Source organism: Haplochromis burtoni, unplaced genomic scaffold (genome assembly GCF_018398535.1).
Source record: "Haplochromis burtoni strain Fernald_Lab_line unplaced genomic scaffold, NCSU_Asbu1 Contig_25, whole genome shotgun sequence".
NCBI lineage: Eukaryota > Metazoa > Chordata > Actinopteri > Cichliformes > Cichlidae > Haplochromis > Haplochromis burtoni.
In genome coordinates, this window is record NW_024582386.1 from 1,088,667 (window position 1) to 1,106,771 (window position 18,105).

General features: G+C 43.5%; 1 protein-coding gene across 2 annotated transcripts in view; it reads left to right on the forward strand.

Annotated features, from left to right (window-relative positions):
- The first annotated feature begins 1,246 nt into the window (after window positions 1-1,246).
- LOC102292000 (teashirt homolog 1) overlaps window positions 1,247-18,105 on the forward strand; it is a 31,712-nt gene continuing 14,853 nt past the window's right edge. Inside the window, exons 1-2 of one of the 2 annotated variants that reach the window (XM_042218903.1) lie at window positions 1,247-1,346; window positions 1,844-2,451. In XM_042218903.1, the coding sequence (XP_042074837.1) occupies window positions 2,412-2,451 (40 nt within the window). In that variant the 5' untranslated portion in view covers window positions 1,247-1,346; window positions 1,844-2,411. Of the gene's footprint in view, window positions 1,675-1,843; window positions 2,452-18,105 lie in introns of both variants that reach the window. The other variant, XM_005917574.3, reaches the window with a different exon arrangement.

Sequence of the window (18,105 nt, forward strand, 5' to 3'; positions counted from 1 at the left end):
GTACTTGGTATTTCTTTTACCATATAATAAGCCACCTCAGACGTGTTCCCTGCGCAGATTAGGAGTTCTGCAGACAGATAGGAGGCTTGCTCCAAAATAAACTCGTCAGTCGAGAAGCAGAAAACTTCTCTGCTGTTCGTGATCCATACTTACTACCCGGTCACTGTGAAAACGCCAAATTACCTGAAGGATAAATTAGGAAACTCACCCGGAATTAGTCAAAGCGGGAGTGGAACGGCTGGGAGATTTGTTTTGGGGTTTTTTTTAATCCAGTTTCTTCCTTGATCCGGTCCAAACCCTCTGCTTTACAGCCTGAACTGAAGCCGGTGTAGCTGGATGAATAATAAGTCCGACGCCTGGCTGCAGACGGAGCGCACACAGTCTGTGCCAGATTTCATGGCATCCAAGTTATGCTGTGATTATCACCGCACCCTCTATCGGGCTCAGTGTAAAGCAAATTTCAGACTTTTCCTCCTCTCCTTCACCGTGCTCCTCGGCGCTTGCATCAGTCGGCTATACCATGATGCCTCATTAGAAATAACACTAGCCGAGATTGTGTGCTCTTTATAAACACTTTATGGTGGATAATAGTTAGGATGGAGTGTAGGCTATTAATGGAGCCTCTTGCGGATTCAGAGCCCCTCCCCTTCCCTCACCAGAAGCCCCACTTTAAAAAGGTGTAACGAATCGATCTTCAGCCTTCTTTGTCCCCCTAAAGAGGTCACCAAAAATATCCACATTTTTTGGTTTTGTTTTTGCAAAACTTTGAGACCAAAAACTGACAAAGGAAATGCTGCAGCAGCATCTTATCCAGCTGAAAACTCAAGTGCAAACATTATTTTTTCCTGTTCTCCAAGTAAAACGTTGAAAGAAATTTATATTCTTATACATTATTAGAAAAAAAACCCTCCAGATTCCAAGCAGCTTGTAGTTGAATTATTGTGTGTTTGATGCTTGAAGTTGCAAATCTAACGGTTAGCCTGGCCTGGCAAATATCTTCTTTATTATGTAGGATCAATAACATCTGCCTGGTGCTTCAAAAATAATCAACAAATGTATTTTCTGTAGGTAAAAGATATGCCCCGAGTCCTCATTTCACTTAAAACTTTATTTGGCTGTAAGTTTGTGTAGCAGTGACTGTTACATCAAATATCTCTCTCACACAAACATACACACACACACACACTTTTCTTACTTTTCCAGGCACCTCTCATTTCTATTGTCTGGAAACGAGGTTGCACATCGCCTCCTCGTGTGTCCAGGAACAGGACGCACCTTTCTTGGGGACAGCAGGGCGTTGAAATGAAAGCCGTCCCAGTGAACAATTAACAGCCGCAGATTGACAGGTGGGCTCTGACTGTCAGGGTGACGCTTGTGGAGGGGTGGAGTAAAGGAGAGGCCGGAAAGGCAGCTGGATGTGTCTGTCTATCAGTGGGAGCTGTCGGAACGCACCACGCATCACCAATGTGCGCACATTTCACTGCGGAGAAATATCCGGGGACGCTCCTCCTTGCGCCTTTAAAATAAATAATAACAATAAATAAAAATCAGGGAATAATAACAGCTGAGACCCGGAATCTGTTCGCTTTTTTCCTCTTTCTATCTTTTTTTTCTGTGATGACTTTGTGACAAATTCGTCAAGTGTCCGTGTTGACAGTCGGGCGGTAAACGTATGTGAGTAGCCTGTTTCTTTATCCAGTGGGTGCTTTCGGGGAGATGGGATGTGAGTTGATTGCTCCGGGGTTTCCACACGCTCACACTTGACTGATTGACATACACCCAGCCCGCCTAACGTGTCACTCTTTCCTCTCCTTTTTTCTCCCCTCCTGATTTCCTCCTGTAGCTGGAGGAGACCGGAGCTGTGGCACCTGGACGGAGGGAGAGATCGCAGTTTTGGACTCATCTTCACCGCGGAGTGTGAGTTAATACGCACGAGCCGGATCTCCGTTTTCTTCACTCTTGCTGTTTACGGGGGGATGAAATTGTCCAGCCAGCGGGGCGAACGTATTTTTGATGGAAACGAGGCGACTGGCTTCAGGCAGCTCTCCCATATAATCCCTGCCCGACAGACTGAGATCCGCACGGAGCTTTCTGCTAGTTTTCAGCACGCCAGCCTGCGATGAGTTCTTCTGGCAGAAGTTAAAGGACGAGCCCCCGTTTTTTCCTTTTGATTTTCTTTCTTTTTTCTTTTTTCTTCTCTAAACGATCCGCATCGTTTTCCTCGCCGGACAGCCCGATAATAACAACGATCAAAATAAATCTCAGAAACATTTCTTCAGCATCGTCCCCAGCCGAAGAGCCCAATGAACCGCTGCTGGCTCTGATTTCGTCGCCTTGCGCCGGTTTCCTCTTCAGCTCGTCCGCTATTTTGATCTCTGCATGAAAAGTCCAGCGGAAAGTCTCGCAGCAGCATGCCGAGGAGAAAGCAGCAAGCACCGCGGCGGTCAGCAGGTAAGCCCCGGCTCTGCAACCGAACACTCCCACCCCCCACATCAGAAAGGCTCCAGCACGCACACTTCGCTCCCTCCCCGGGTAGGATACAAAGCCAGGGATCGGCACAGATGTGTGTACCCCGGACAAGTTCACGCAGTAGCTCCAAGGGCCTGATGCAGGACACGATATAAGCGCTCAAAGACCTGACGTCCGTGGCTTATCGGTGAATTGTAGATCAGAGTGAAGCAAAACAAATGTGAAGTTTAATCTGCGCAGTTTTCAACACTCAACCCAAAATAAAGTTTATTTAAATAACCTAGAGCGTAATCTCCGATCTCTATTAGGAACGGTAGCGTGTCCTTAGTTTAAGCAGCCATTATTCAGTGCCAACTTTTCCCGTTAGAAGCAAATGCGCTGAGCTGCACTTTAGTTTCAAGCTTTAAATCTGATCCTCCACTAGGTTGCCAGCATCCAAGTTCTCCAAACAAAAGCTCATCTTATCTCATTTTTACAGGCTTACGTGCTTGATGCGTTAGTGTCAGGAAAAAAAAACAAGAAAGAAAAGAAAAAGAAAGAAAGAGGGGGGAAAGGGAAAGTAGCGTATTTTCAGCTTGTGTTCCGCTCTGGGATTGCCATCCTTGATTTGATGCTTGATTGATCGCCTGTCATGCGACTGCCTTTGATCTATTCATTCCTGATAAACATCAGTAAATCATTCACCATAGAGACACGCATGCGCCCGGCAGCTGGACTCCCTCAAAGGATAACTTTTTGGCCCCCGCAGAGGAGCAAAGAAAAGACAAATTGAAAGAAAAGTTCTCAAGCGGGATAAATACTTTGCGTTTAATACCCCAAGGGGGAGGGAACAAGGGAGGAGGGGTGCTGGGGCGTAGCAAGATCACAGGGTGAACTCCTATGGTCACTTCAGACCTGACCTCTGTGTTCATCCTGCAGAAACAGGAAATGCTGTTTAACTTGAGTGCATCTGATATTAAGCATGGATAGAAAAGTGAGGAGAAGTTGTTCTGGAAGTCATTAGAGGAATCTGATTGATTCAGTGTGGTATAAAAATGCAAGTTTAGTATAATCAAACTAACAATTGCTAATTAACTTTTCCAGTTTTGGCAGGCTGTTTATTAGCTTCCTAAATATGAGATGGAAAACTGTAATCGCACTCTATAAACATAGCTTAATGTGATTTAGAGGAAGGTGTACTGTGAAGTGCCAAAAGTCCTGTTTTCATTTGAGAAAAGGGAAAGATCAGTGAAGTAAATTCCACTTTAACAGCCTGACTTTTGACAGTCCGGCCTACGTGTTGTCATTAAGTTGACCAGACGTGAGCTGCTCTGCGAGAGAGTCGCATGTTTGCCTGATTCCATTTGATGTCCCTGCGAGAGACGGCTGTGATTGACATGCATTTCCAAATGACGGGGGAAAGAGGAGCCTTTGAAGTTCATGCAGTAATGACCAAAGCCGAATAAAACAGCTGTAGAATGTTAAGCAGGCAGTGGAAATGTGAGGTTAAGCAGACTTAATCAAGGTTGTGACGGGAAGACTTTGAACTCGGTGGGGCTGTAATTTCTAATTGACGCGAGGCTTTAGTGATGATAGAGAGAAATGTGTTTGAAGAACAAGCCTGCATGGTGAAAATGAATAGTGGCGGTTTATATACCTCTGCCACAGCTTTGCTAGCGAAAACCCCCCATAGGAGAGCAGAAAACATGGGGGGGTGGGGTGGGGGGGGTGGTTTATGTTTTGTCTTTTCCAGACTCTACTGGTCATTTGGCTGAGCTCTGAAGTGGCCCCATTCCTGCTCAGCTTTTGAATATTGATTCGATTGTCTGCTTTTTCTGACAGACACATACATCACAGGCAGTAATGGTCAATCCTAACTTGGCAGGCTTTGTCTCGACATTATTTCCAGTACTTGACATATGGTCAATCCAAAAACTTTTAACACCTCCGCTGATGTGCGTGTGCCTGCGTGAGACTGTTTCCTCAGTAAAACGGTGTACACACCTATAAACACAGGCTATTTTTATAATGCATTACCAGATATTTCCACAACCCAGATTTGTCACTTTGGAGTTGCACTGAAACAAAATGTTGCATATGCTCCTCAGAGAGAGAGAGCGGGAGACAGGGTTTCAATAGCTCTTTGTATGCCATTTCAAATGGGCTCTGTTTCATCAGTCACAGTGATGATTTTAGACCCTGTAATGGCGCTGTACCCTATCTAGTTTATGACCAGTGACAATACATCAGTGTTCTTTCATTTGGAACCGCATTACTGCATCTGTTAGTTTTGGCAGTTGAGTTCAGTGCAGAGCAATTTGAGCAGTAGAGACTTTTGCTGCAGTCATTTGTCGTCATTTTCATTCTTTCTTTCTTTCTTTTCCCCTTTTCTTTTTTCCGTCTCCCTTCACCAAAGTGCAGCTATGTACATACATTCCTCGAGTAATTAATGGAAGCTAAACAATGCAGCGATGTGAAGTAACAATAATCAAGGATGAGAATAAACAAGTGTGGTGAGAGATTGATTTGTAAAAATAAACCACACTAAAAGAGCAACCTGTGTGGTTTTTCTTTTTAAATCTTTATACGAACAGTTTGCTGACTTTGCCCATGCTAGCTTAAGGTAAAACAGCTGCAAAGAGTGCATGTGTTGCCATTGTGCCATTGTTGCTTTAATTTAAGTGCAATTAAAGTCGGGCCTGAAACCATTACCCAACAATTTAAACGTCACCAGTGAGTTTAGTTGCTTATCAAACAAGAAAAATATCCAACACTGACCGGATCTTGACTCTTGTTTATCACAGGAAATCCAACATCTTTGGGTTTTGCCTCGTTTGGTCGCATTTTCCTTTGTATTTTTGGACATTTTGCAGATTAACCGATGAGTCGAGATGGTTAGCTAAACCATAAAAGGTTTAAAAGCACACAATCAATGCTACAGACTCTGACATTAACTTAAGCTCGTGCCACTTTTTAAAGAAAAGGACCTCTTAGACTGTTTAGTAGCAAGGTTGTCTTCAAAAATGACAGCACGTTCTATATACTAGACCAAGATAACCAGCGTTTAGTTTAATTAGCAGATAGGCGATACTTTATATAACATTTACAGAGAAGCCATAACTCCAGATTTGCCTCGATGCAGAGGTCACAGGTTTGATTGCTGCTTGAAAATTAATGGTATTGCCGCATGTCTCATCCTGCTTCTAGTTTGCCAACCGCGATATCTTAAATCAAACACTGTCACTCTAAGTAATGAATCTGTCAACTAATCATTCAACACGTGAGCGTGATTACAGTGTGACACCGTGTTAGATGTATTCCTCGGGATTTAAAAAGGTCTAGCTTCAAGAAAAGAAAAAAATAAGGACGAAAGGATCGTCTTGATTACGTACCCCGCACCACGCTCACTTTTACTGGCTGAAGTAAAAGAGAAAGAGGAAGAGGGAGCACACTGTGAAGTGACCAATCCACTGTGAGCTGAGCAGGATGCAGCTCCATAAATGTCTATATACTCACGCGTGCCCTGTTTTCAGTTCCTGTTCGCAGTTAAAAGCCCAAGTTTCGAAAGATTTGATCCTGATCCTGATCCTCATCTCCTCTGACAGCCGAGCGATCAGTTCCTGTGCTGACAGAATTAGTGCAGGTCACGATGAGAGAGAAAGATGCTGCTACGCTGTTAAACATGGCTGCGTGGCCCTTTCAGAAGACAGTAATTGGTTTTCCTTTCCTGCTCTCCTGATAAATTTGTAAGGTAACTGAGTAGGTTTGACTGTGTAGCTAATTAGAAGTTTAGCACTCTAAACATAAATCACTCAGGTTATAATCACAGACTGTGGATGCTGTTCTTTTTTTTTTTCTTTCCTTTTTTTAAATATGCATCATTCGACGTGTGCTGTAAACTAACTTCACTGCTACATTTTAATGATTTCTTTGTAGCTTAGCTCTACACATGTTTAATTAAAGCACCGTGCAGCATTCAGCTACACCGAAGCCACAACAAGCCAAGATGCACACACATTGCCTAGCCCTGTGAGCGTCTTCACTGACATCAGCGGCTGCCTTCTTCTCTCCTAAATAGATTGCCCTATGCTGCCACTATCTCTGCCTCAAAAGGAGTCTCTTAATTATGACTCGGGGGGTGGGGGGTGGGGCTTCCCTTCTCCTTGACGGCATCGTTAGCTGTGGTCCCTAATTATCCAGGTAGCTGACAGATCAGTGACAGGTCCACCGATTACTGCTGACAAATTCAGCAAGGTGTCAAGTCTGCAAGCTGCCTTGATAAAAATCAACTCGGTATCACCCGCTTCTCATGTGCCCACCTCAGTTGTTCAAGTGTAAACTCAACAACAGCTGAGGTGGCTCCGAGTTTGCCTGCAGCATCACGTGACAATCAAAAACGCGCCGGTGACAAAGAAGCCGTTGCTCTGATCGTGGGTAACTCGACTCAAGTAGCCATGCAGTAGGCGTTAGAGGCCTTTTAATAGTTTAACGTGAATGCGGCTTTCCGCGAGTGTGAGAAGATTTTCTTAATGCTCTGCCTTTCCCTCTGATCTTTCTGCTAACAGCCTTTTGGTTTGTTTGACAGAGCAGGAACAAAGTTCCTAGCCGAGTAGCGTTAATACATTTTGTTGTTGCTACTTGGCATTGTATTCCTCTGCAGGAATTTAGCTCGCGGCGTCTGTCAGCTGAGAAACAAGCACAAAATGATGACTATTAGAACCTTATGTTAGTTTTATCGGGATTCTTCTGATAATGGATTTAATGACATTTGTCAGGGTTTGAAGCAGTGCTGAGAGGGGGAAAAACATATGTGGAGTGAAAAGTGTGTTTCTTGCTGTGAATGTGTGTGTGTGAACCAATCTGCATCACTGGGCAAGATGAGGAGTTTGCTCAGCCCTGTGTGTGTGTGTGTGTGTGTGTGTGTGTGTGTGTGTGTGTGTGTGTGTGTGTGTGTGTGTGTGAGAAATATTCAGATCCTGTGATAATGCAGTGTAGGTAAAGTGTCATTAACAGGTGACATTGACTGAAGGAGTCGCTGGATATATTTGCTATCCCGCACTCTAGTTTCATTTGCATGTGGTGTCAGGAAATCAAAGACACACACTAATACGCACACTCACACAACTCCGCTCTCTGTCCTCATCTTCGTGGAGGTTAAGTGACAAATGAAGATCGATGACTGCTCTTATGGAAAAGAGGGTTGAATTGAAAATATGTGGGAATTAGCCTCGCCAACCGAGTGAAGACGTAAAGGCATTCAGAGCCGCGGGCGCGAGGTAAAACTATCCCCGAGCTTAATGAGGTTCAGAGGAAGCAGGAAAACCTGGGTTCTCGCTCAAGCGCAAACACGAGGAGCCGTGACAAAGAAATAAAAGGAAAACAAGGTCGTCGTTACAAGAATGAAACCCCCTCTGCCTCGCCGAAACACATCCTGCGCTTATTTGTTGTTTCGGCGCCTGTTTTGGATTCGTAAAGATACCTTGGCTACGATTCAAAACAGCTGCAAAACAAAAAGCCACAATTTACAGTGGGGATATAAAACATTAGGAAGAGGAATAATAAGAAGGAATCCGTTCACATGACTGGACCCGAGGGGGTTTTAGGGCACCGGTTGCTAATTATTGTGAAGCATACATATGAAGGAAGCGTTTTCCTGCTAACTGAGAAAAAGGGAAAAAAGCTGAGCGAGTGGACAAGCAGAGATAACGTCTGTGTATATCCTCAGAAGCAACCAGTGAATCCAAAAACAGCTGATGCAAGATGGGAGTCCTGGAGGCACAGATCAAACATATGACTTTCACACAAGAGAATAGGTGTGACTATTAATATTTTTCTTCCTTTGGTCGCTTGGTTTAGGAAATCAAACCTATCCGGATGAATCTAGCCTTTTACCAAGTTAACTCTTGTTTATCAGGGTGTCATTCCCATCCCGTCTATACATGATTGGCTGCTAAATATTACAGTGATGACACTGCCATCTTTCAGTTCAGAGACTTCACAGCCGCTTTTTCAAACCATCGCAAGAAATCTCCAGGCCGTTCATAACCTCTGCTTCACTGTGACAATCAGGATTTATGGACAGAGCTGCAACTTACTTGAATTGCTCTTATTGCCCACTATTTTCTTTCCCCTGTTACTAATTTTCTCTCAGAAAATAGTCAGTATAATTTCAAGATTACATCTTCTGGTACATTTATTCAATCAGCAATGCAGAACATTCAGTGAACTCTCGTGTATCAGAAAGAAAATCCACCACCAGCGACTGAAAACAACTTTTTTATTTTGCATTTGTTTGAAATTAAAATCATTCCCTAATTTATTCATTTGACACAATCGGTTCTTTTATTTGCACATTTACTTTAAGAAACTAGGAGATCCAGTTAGTAAATGTAACTGAGGCCAACTGAAAATAACCACAGCACAGCACTGAAGAACTGGTGGGTTGTCAAACCCCCAGAGAGAGGCCAGCTGCACTTACTTTGTTCTACACAAACACCAAACTCAGTTGTGCTCTGTCACTACCTCCGATAACGCTGATAATTAAAGAAGCAGGCAAAAAGAATTATTAGGCCGAGCGTAGACGACGCAAAATGGATGCGAAACAAAAAAACTGAAAGAAAAATGGCCAGTCGTGACTAAATACAGGACGATGGGAGGTCCAGGGTACACTCAGAGGTCAGTGTGGACTCTGGGGAGCACCTGTCTGCCTCCACTATAGTATACACATTGTGATTTGTGTGCTTTGTGTGTCTGTTTCTCTGTTTCCTCATATTTTCTAGCTCAAAGCAGAACTGCTTTAGCATGAACGCATGTTGCATCAGTGATTGATTGATAATGCTTGCTGGAACACTGGAGTGACGAGGCTTTATAGATCTGATTCGTCTTTTGCATTTTGCTACGGCGATCTTGGAAATTGCTTTGCAACAACGTTTTCCTTTCATCTCTCCTTAATATACTGGAAATTGCCACGATGGCGGTGCCTGTTGCTGTAATTAGGCGATCGCGCGAGAGATAAAACTGGAGATACATGACCGCAGTGAAAACTATTCTTAGTACTCAGTCAGCTGTGGTAAGAGTGAAAAACTGATGTGATCCAGAGATCTTATAAGAGAATTTGACAATAGCACAGTACAAGATGTTTTGGGGGTGATTCTATGCAGGCAGTTTTATGTCTCTGTAACCACTAAAATGAAAGGTAATCAAAATAACTGTCCCGAAGAGTTTCAATATGGCTGCCAAGTAGGGCTGCACGATTAATCGTTAGAAAATCGCGATCTCGATTCATACTTATGTGCGATCTCATTTCCAAAAGACGACGACGATTGCACCGCATTTTGATCCGGGACGTAATCTGCATGAAAACAAGCGCTCACTCTTCCTGCTTGACAAATGACAAGGGCGGAGCCTTATACCACGTGATACAGAAGCTGTGCCGTGTGATGCTAACATTAGCAGGGGAAAAAACAACGGAGAGCATGTCAGGGATGACGAGAAAGTGACAGGAGAAAATCCGTCCCGGTCAACCACCCAAACATCAATAACGGGAACCTTATACAGCGCTTCCCTATACACGTCGAACTCCCGCAGGCACAAAGAAATTACGGAGGCTATCACTTATCACCTGACCAAAGATATGGCTCCCATCAACACTGTGCAAAACGTGGGATTTAGGAAAATGATCAATACCCTAGACAAACGCTACACAGTGCCGTCCTGCAACTATTTTCCTATTGTTGCACTACCTGCTCTATACATGCAGTGTCGAGCAACGGTGGAGACGAAATTTCAAGCAGTACAACATTTTGCGGCAACCACAAAACGTGAGACATTTGTTGTTTTTATGTTTATTTATTGTTTTTATGTTCAGTCTCAGCTGTTATGAAGTTGATGTGCAGTTAATAAGTGCAACAAATATTTATACTGGAAAAGAAAATCGTGAGAGAATCGTGATCTCAATTCTAAGCCAAAAAATCATGATTCTCATTTTATGCAAAATCGTGCAGCCCTACTGCCAAGGCTAGCTTCTGTAAGGGCTTTGTCTGAGTCGCAACATTCAATAAAAACAACAGTGTTTAGGTGAGAGAGCGACCACCGGACGGCTGCGCTGTGTGGCCTTGAAGTAGAGTTGCTTTTGTTAAGCAGCCTTGAACATCTGGGTTTAAGAGGGGCGGGTGGGAGAGGGGAAGAAGACAACAGCGGGTCTGAAGAAAAGGTATTAAAAGTGACAGATGAACAAGACTTGGGGAGACGCTCTCCTGCAGCAGCAGCTGTGACTGCTGCCATCGCTCTGACAGGTGTCAATTAAGAATTACTGCAGAGGCCCTGTAGTCATTTTTTTCCTGCCCGGCTGTCCGTCTGTGCGCCTTTTTGAGAAATAGCGCTTTACCCTTGTCACTGCGTTAGCGCTTAGCCACAGTCGCCCCAGAAAATGAATGCATTGGCTGGCACTCTAATCAATACCCAGTGTATTAGCAATTATTTTGCACATTGATTTATGTTGGGGCAGCGACTCCCAATGTGTTGTTATTAGCTGCTGATTATATGTGCCTCCACTATACTGCAAGACATGCACGTCAGCACATACGCGTTCTCTGCTGCTGTTAGGCAGATGCATTTTAACCTTAGAGGCAAGTACGCGTTTAAGAATAAAATAGACAAACGAATGCTTTTACTCCCTTCACGTATTTCAAGATAATTTAGCAGGTCAGTATAACTGTGCTTGCGTTGCCTTCTTATGGATGGGCAATGAGCACGGTTTTGGTTTATGGCTGATAGAGCGATGACACCATCGGCACTTTGGTTGGTTGCTCATCAGTCTCAATGTCTTTCACTGCATATGAAACAACTTGGGGGCTTGACTCTACAGCTAAAACGGGGAAAAAGAGTCTTTTTGGCAGGGAAGGGACAGGGACAATAAGCAGAAGCTAAAAAACACAGAAAAGACTGAACCTCAGACGGGCATTTACTAACTAAAGAGAGCTCTGGGACATGAGAAGGTTCAAAAGCAACATTCAGTTGGAAATAACAAAATATATCAATTTATTAGCGTAATGCAAGTGGCAGTCCTGCCTTTGCAGTAGTTGCATGAAGTTGGCTGCATGGCTTTTCCATCATTCTAGCTCAGTTTGGAAAGAAAGCACATGAATAAAACCTTACTGCAAACGTAATTCACTGTTCTTTTCATAAATGACTTTCTCTCTGGTGAAGCTGTTTTTAGTCTAAAAGTATTTCAAGAGTCCTAATATGAGAATGATAGAAAACTGCTTTGTTCTCAGATACCCCAGGGTGTAGTAAAAATACTAAACATATCCTGCTCCAGCACAGTGGGAGCACTTGTGCCTCCTCTCTTTGATATATAACTGTAAAGTAAATACATTGTGGTATTTACAGACATTTGAAGCCAACAAAATAATAATAGTGAGTTATATTTCCATCTTGCTGTTTAACTTTGCCACACAGCAGTGTGCTGCTGTTTCAGAGGGTGCTGTTAGCACCGGCTATATCAGTATGTTTCAAGGTGTTAGCCATTCCAGGAAAGGCAAAGAAAACTCCATGTGAGTCTGTAAAGCAAAAATGCAACCACAGCTGCAAAGCGTAGTGGAATCAGTTCTTCAAAGCGAACAATAAAGGCCGGCAGAAGATTGGTCAGGAGTGGGAGCATAATCAGACCCCCCTGTAAAAATCACTACATCAAATAAACATATGCGCACAAGCTTGTGGTTAGGTTTCTCGTTTCCTCTGTCAGGTAAAGTAAAGCTGGCAAGACCCAGTGCTGTATATCACCAGAAGGCAGGTTACTTGTTTTTATAGCAGTTGATAAACGCTGGCCTCAGCATGTCCAAGCGGCAGCCAGTGCAAGTGGACAACAGTCAGGGGGCGGAAATTTCTATCCCCCCAAGGAGAGTTTATGTAACTGATAACGTGGGTTGAGAAGCAATGAATATGATTTTTTTTGGACACTAGTTTACTGCAGATAAGCCATCTGGGTAAGGATACAGTTAACAGATGACACTTTGTCCTTGAGAGCGGGCGCTGAGGAAGGTCACGCCGTAGCCTTGTGTGGTGTCACTGCCATCCCTCTTTCCTCCCCTTTACCCCTTCATCTTTATCTCAGCCACTCCCTCCGTCTTTCCGTCTATCTGCTGTGTGGGACTTCTTTTTTGGTTTTTTGGGGGGGAAGGGGGGGGGGGGTTCCTGGCCCTCTTCTCTCTCTCCCTATAAGCCTTTTCTCATCTTCCTATCTGTCATCAATCTCTATCTTACTGACTCAATTCTCCTCTACCCCGCTCATATTTTCTTTCATCTTCCTCCCTGTCTCTCGCCCTCATCTATCGCTCTCTCTCACCGGATGCTCAAGAGTCAGTGAACTGGTTACAAGAACATGAACTCGACATCTGAAAAGGAGAGTGTAATACTTTCCTCTTTCAGGCCCGCTGGCCTTGTTCTCATATTTCAAGAGGCTGTTTTTTTTATACGTCTTCTTCTCAATATTCTAATTTCAGCAACATCCTGCAGTCACACTTGTGAGTTACAAAAATCCAAAAGTCACAGGGCAGTGAAGACTTGTGTCATGTTCTTTGAAGTCTAAACACATGACTATCACATATTTTCCAAGAGCAGTTCCTATTAAGCAGACAGTCTTTCCATAAAGCATGTTGTTCAGGGAAGAAGGGGGAAAAAAATCAAAGCGTATTTTGTTGGTTTGGTACGATTCGTTTTTATCTGCTCCTTTCATTTAAAAGGATCCCAGTGACCACAAATTGCTTGGGGTCACGCAAAGTAATCGCTTAACAGTCATCAGCTTCAGCGCAACACTTGACGGGCAGTTGAAAGGGGATATAATGTTTCAGTATCCCGGTCGATTCAACAACACCACATGTTACCTCCAGAAAATTCCTCCCAAATCTTCCCAGTGCCGCTGTGCTGTCTCAGACGGTGACAGTCGCAGGGGGTATAAGCTGTCCCTCTAAGTCGTCTGTCTCAAAAAGAACAGCGGGAGGCCTCTCGCACAGCCTCCCGTGTCACTGTGTCTCTTTCGTCAGTCACTCCCTCACGCGCCAGACCGACTGTCTGTCTAGCTCACTGGCTGGATGTCCACCCGAGCATCTGTTTCTGATCACCCGTCTCCGCGCGCGAGCCTGCTCGAGCGATGATCCCAGCGTTGACCTGTTTACCTGTCTGCCTCTGGTCCATCTGCCTCTCGTCTCTCTCGTCACGATGGTGCACGATGACAGGACTTACCGCTATGTCAGAGTAACAAGCCAGAGAACATGTTGACATTGAGCAACGCTTGTGTGGTGCGTCTGCACCGACACTGAACTTTGGCATAAACACAGAAAAATGACCGACGTGCTGTCTGCTGGAGTCTCTTCTGAAACTTATTTATGAAGTACTAACCCGAGGCGCCGAACATGAGGATTATATAATGTTACTTTATTGAATGTTATGGGAAGATGTTTCCATTTTTTTTTTATCAGGTACGCCAGGCTGACTTCCCCTTTACCCCATTTTGTTGTTGTTTTTTAATATATATCTATAAATATATATTTTCTTGACTGGGGAATAAATAAATCTCACACCAGGAGTGCATAAATATAAAAACTGTGAAACTTATGAGAAAATAAAAAATAACAGAGACTATTGGATTCCATCAACAAAAGTTTCAATTAATTTTTTTTTTGCCTCTTAAATTTTTGCATGACTCTGATTTTACTCTTATTTTAATATCATTGCTGTTATTTTTGCTTCCACTGTTACATGCTGTGTATTCCTTCTGTGAAGCTCTTTCTGGCATTAACCTGTAAATCGTGTTATATAAATAAATATTGCGTGTTTATTTGCTAGTGCGTTTGTTGCAGACACACAGACTGAATTATAAGTGAGGTTAGTTTTGTTCCCAATTTTTTTTAAAATAAGTCAAAGTCTTTCTCTCAACCACAAAATGTCCCCTCACACACATTTGGACTAACTCTTCAGAACTTTTAGGCTGGAACGATGTCGCGACTAACTTTTTTTTTTTTACCCTCGAGTAACACATCTGGTTAGCTGTGTGTGTGTGGCATGCTGGATGTTTTTTCCTCAGTGTTTTGTGGGTTTACTGATGTGTTACAAAGTTACCTGTGAGTACAGAGGGGAGCTAACTTAATGTTTGAACATAACATTTTAGCTAATATCCATAAGCCTGGGTGCAAACTCAAAACTCCTGGATGTCTGCACATTATTCACCTTGTAACTGACTCAAAGTTTTTTATTTGCTGGAATTTGGTAACATAATAAATTTATCTGGGATTTTTCCTGAGTATTTCAAATTTTCATAAAAGCATATTTAGGCTTTTTGGACGTAGTAGCTGCTTACACAAGTGTAATATGTTTGCCACATGGCAATTTAAAGTTTGTTCTTTGCCTTTTAATTGATATCTAAGTTAATTTGATTTAATAGAATCAAATCCTGTCTTCCGTCTTACCGTATGATTTGGCTGCTGCCTGCTGTTTCACCTTTGTGAAGGTCTGTGTAATATAGCTGTCATCTTCCGGAATAATTACAGTATTTTTGGCGCTCAAATCCAAAAGTCCAAGAATGGCCACATTCCCAGTTTTATAGTGTCTGTGAGTGTGAGTCATTTCTAGGTAAATGTGACACACTTTTTTCCTCTCCATCTTCTAAGTCTATCACTCCATTCCTCATATTTTGCACCTTCCATTTTTTTCTGAACTGAGCTGAAAATAGACCGAGCGCTGTAAGAAAATACCGTCGTATTAACTGGGATCAAAGTCCCAACAATAAGACATCTGAGTGGACGGCAGCCATCAGCTTAAATATACTTCACAGACCAGAATACTTGATTGCTGAAAATGTAGCACATTGTAAATCTAATACTAGAAGCTAAATTGAATTTGGGTTGAGAAATGGAAAATTTGGATTCAGTACGCTGCACACTCAGATTTTCAGTATTGATTAATTTGGCCTTTAGTTTCTTTGTCAGTCGGCGCAAAAATGTCCTTTCCAAGTCCAACAAGGAAAAAAGGGATGAATTTTTAAAATCTCTTATCACTGCATGAAAAGCACTAAAACAGCAATGCTGGAGCAAATGTGTACTTCTTTTGGTTGTATGAGTCTGAAATACGTTACTCAAGACTGCAAAGGTGAAATGACCACAGTGCAGTTGGTGTAAAACTTAAACATTAGATGCTTTTTTTTTTGTGCCAGTCGAGAGAATAGAAACATCTCTTCTTAGTAGAGTGCGGTACTGTGCGTGTCCGGGATGTTTAATTAAACTTCCTCAAACTAAACAGGATCATGGAGCAGAATGGCCTGAGCTGATTAACATCACGTACATCAAGGTCAGTCAATTACCCCGTTACCTCATTAGACTCTCCCCTCCCCTCAGTATTTATATAGTCAGCCAGCCAGACAGACAGACGTGATTAGCTGGCTGTTGGGGAAACCACTGAATTTCAGTTAAGGAGATTTGTACTTGGATACTGACTCCCTGTTGGTTTTTTTTAAAGAGAAAATAGTGCATTTGTGAAACCCATTTTCACTGATCTTCAGTGAGCTCAGACTTTTACTGAGCAACACACCAGTCTCTGCTGATTTCATAAAAACAAAATAAAAAGGTGAAAGTCATGTCGAGGTAGCATGTGTCCATGTCTATTTCGGAGTGAAATCTACTGTTAAAACATCACAGCAGTTGCAGGAGCGCATTTAATGCTACAATACATGACGTGACGCTCGTGCTGGTTATTGTATGTCTAAACTTTCACTTTGAGAGGGAAGCCTGTCTTTGGAGAAGTTAGCTTAAAACGATATTTGTATTCATGCTTTAAACTGTGCTTTAAAAAGATAGCATTAGCTTTACAATGCCACACAGTAGACCTACTTTTGAAGCACTTCTGATGGCACAATCCTGAGCGGGTGGAAATGTGCACCCCTCCTCTGGATATTTGGGATCTATTATGTATGGAGGAGCTGAGTGTCTACAAGACCATGGCCAGAGAGCTAGACAGGACAGAGCGAGGCACTATTGTGCATGTGCTTGTGTGTCTGTGTGTGTGTGTGTGTGTGAGGGGAAAGGGAGGGGGACAGAAAAAGAAGCAATAGCAGGAGGGGCATAAAGGGGTGAAAAAAAAAAGAGGAGAAAAGGAGACTGACAGTAGACAAAAAAGAACCAGAGAGGAAAGAGGGGGGAGGGATATGAGGGAGTGGAAAAAGAGGAGGCAAAGCAACAGAGGAGTGAAAGAGAAATGACTTGAGGGGTTGAGGGATGGAGAGAGGTGAATAAAGCGAGAGAGAAAAGTATCAAGGCAATGAAGAAGAAAAAACAGAGTCGGAGAGACAGTGAAAGCAGTTGGGTAGCGGAGGGGAGAGAAAGAGGGGAGGATGTCACCCATGGCTGCCACTCATCACTCACTGCTTAATGACGCAGTTTTTTTTCTCTTCTCCTTCTTCTTCTCCTCCCGCTTCTTTTCTGTGGGAGAGAGGGGGAGGACAGAGTTTGGCCCGCACCCTATCAAACAGGGTCATACAGAGTTCACAACCTCCAGGTGGGACCGTCCTCCTCCTCCAGGGAAATGTTTGCGTGCCTGTGTGACTGCCTAGTGCGTAGTTTCGAAGATTATCTCTGGATCCGAAGACATTTTGAGGATAAAATCTAGACGGACGGGGAATTACAGTGAAAGTTAAGGATGCTTTACATTAAAAACCGAGAACTGGAGTGAAATTCCGATTTTTTGCTTGCCCGACAGTCGCAAATGCCTTGTGCAAAGTTTGTCTTCGTGTGTTTATATGTGTGTATATGGGCATGTTTGTTTGCACCAGAAGCCTCTCTTGACTGTCTGCCGCTTCCTGCTGGGACCGGCTTGAGTTTTGATTCAGTTTGTGTGTTGGGCTTGTGTGTGTGTATGTGCGCTTAGCTCCACTTGTCCTCTCACTCATTCCCGTTTCTGGGAAGCATCAGCCATTTAAAACTCAAATGGCAGGATTTTTTTCCCCCTCTCCCCTCGCTCTCCTCCTCACACCAAATTTGGGGAACAGCTGGGGCGGCCATGCCGATGATTTGTCTCCTTCTACCCGTCCTCCTGACAGGTTGAGAGCATGCACACACTATTAGGCGCGCACACACACACATACAATTAAACATGCTTTCAGTATCACAGACAGACAGGCACAAACACACATAAACACACTCGCACAGACACAAAAGTAGACTCAGTATAAGAGGCCGTGTTCTCAGGGTGCTGCCAAAACACTCTGATTTCCTTTAGCCTAGGCGGCCATACATCAGCTTGGGGCCTCCCAGCCCGGATGGCAGGGGCTGACAGAATGACATGTGTCATTTATCAAACGAGGGGCGCCAGACCTCAGGAAAAGAACAGACCGCCTCATGACAAAGCCCCCCCAAGAGCTCTCCTCCACTCGCAACGAGGGGAGTGTGTCATGGGGTAGACACTGACAAATCTACGGAGATAGAACACACATGGATGCATGCTGACACCAACACGCAAGCGGAGGAAACGCACACTGAGAGGCACTTCCAGCTCAGATGCAAACCCACTGATCGCATATTATACTCAAGCTGCTTTGTGGATTTTAAACACATTGTTTGGTCGTGTTTAAAGAACGACAAGACTTTGAAAACACAACTAAATGAGGGGGGG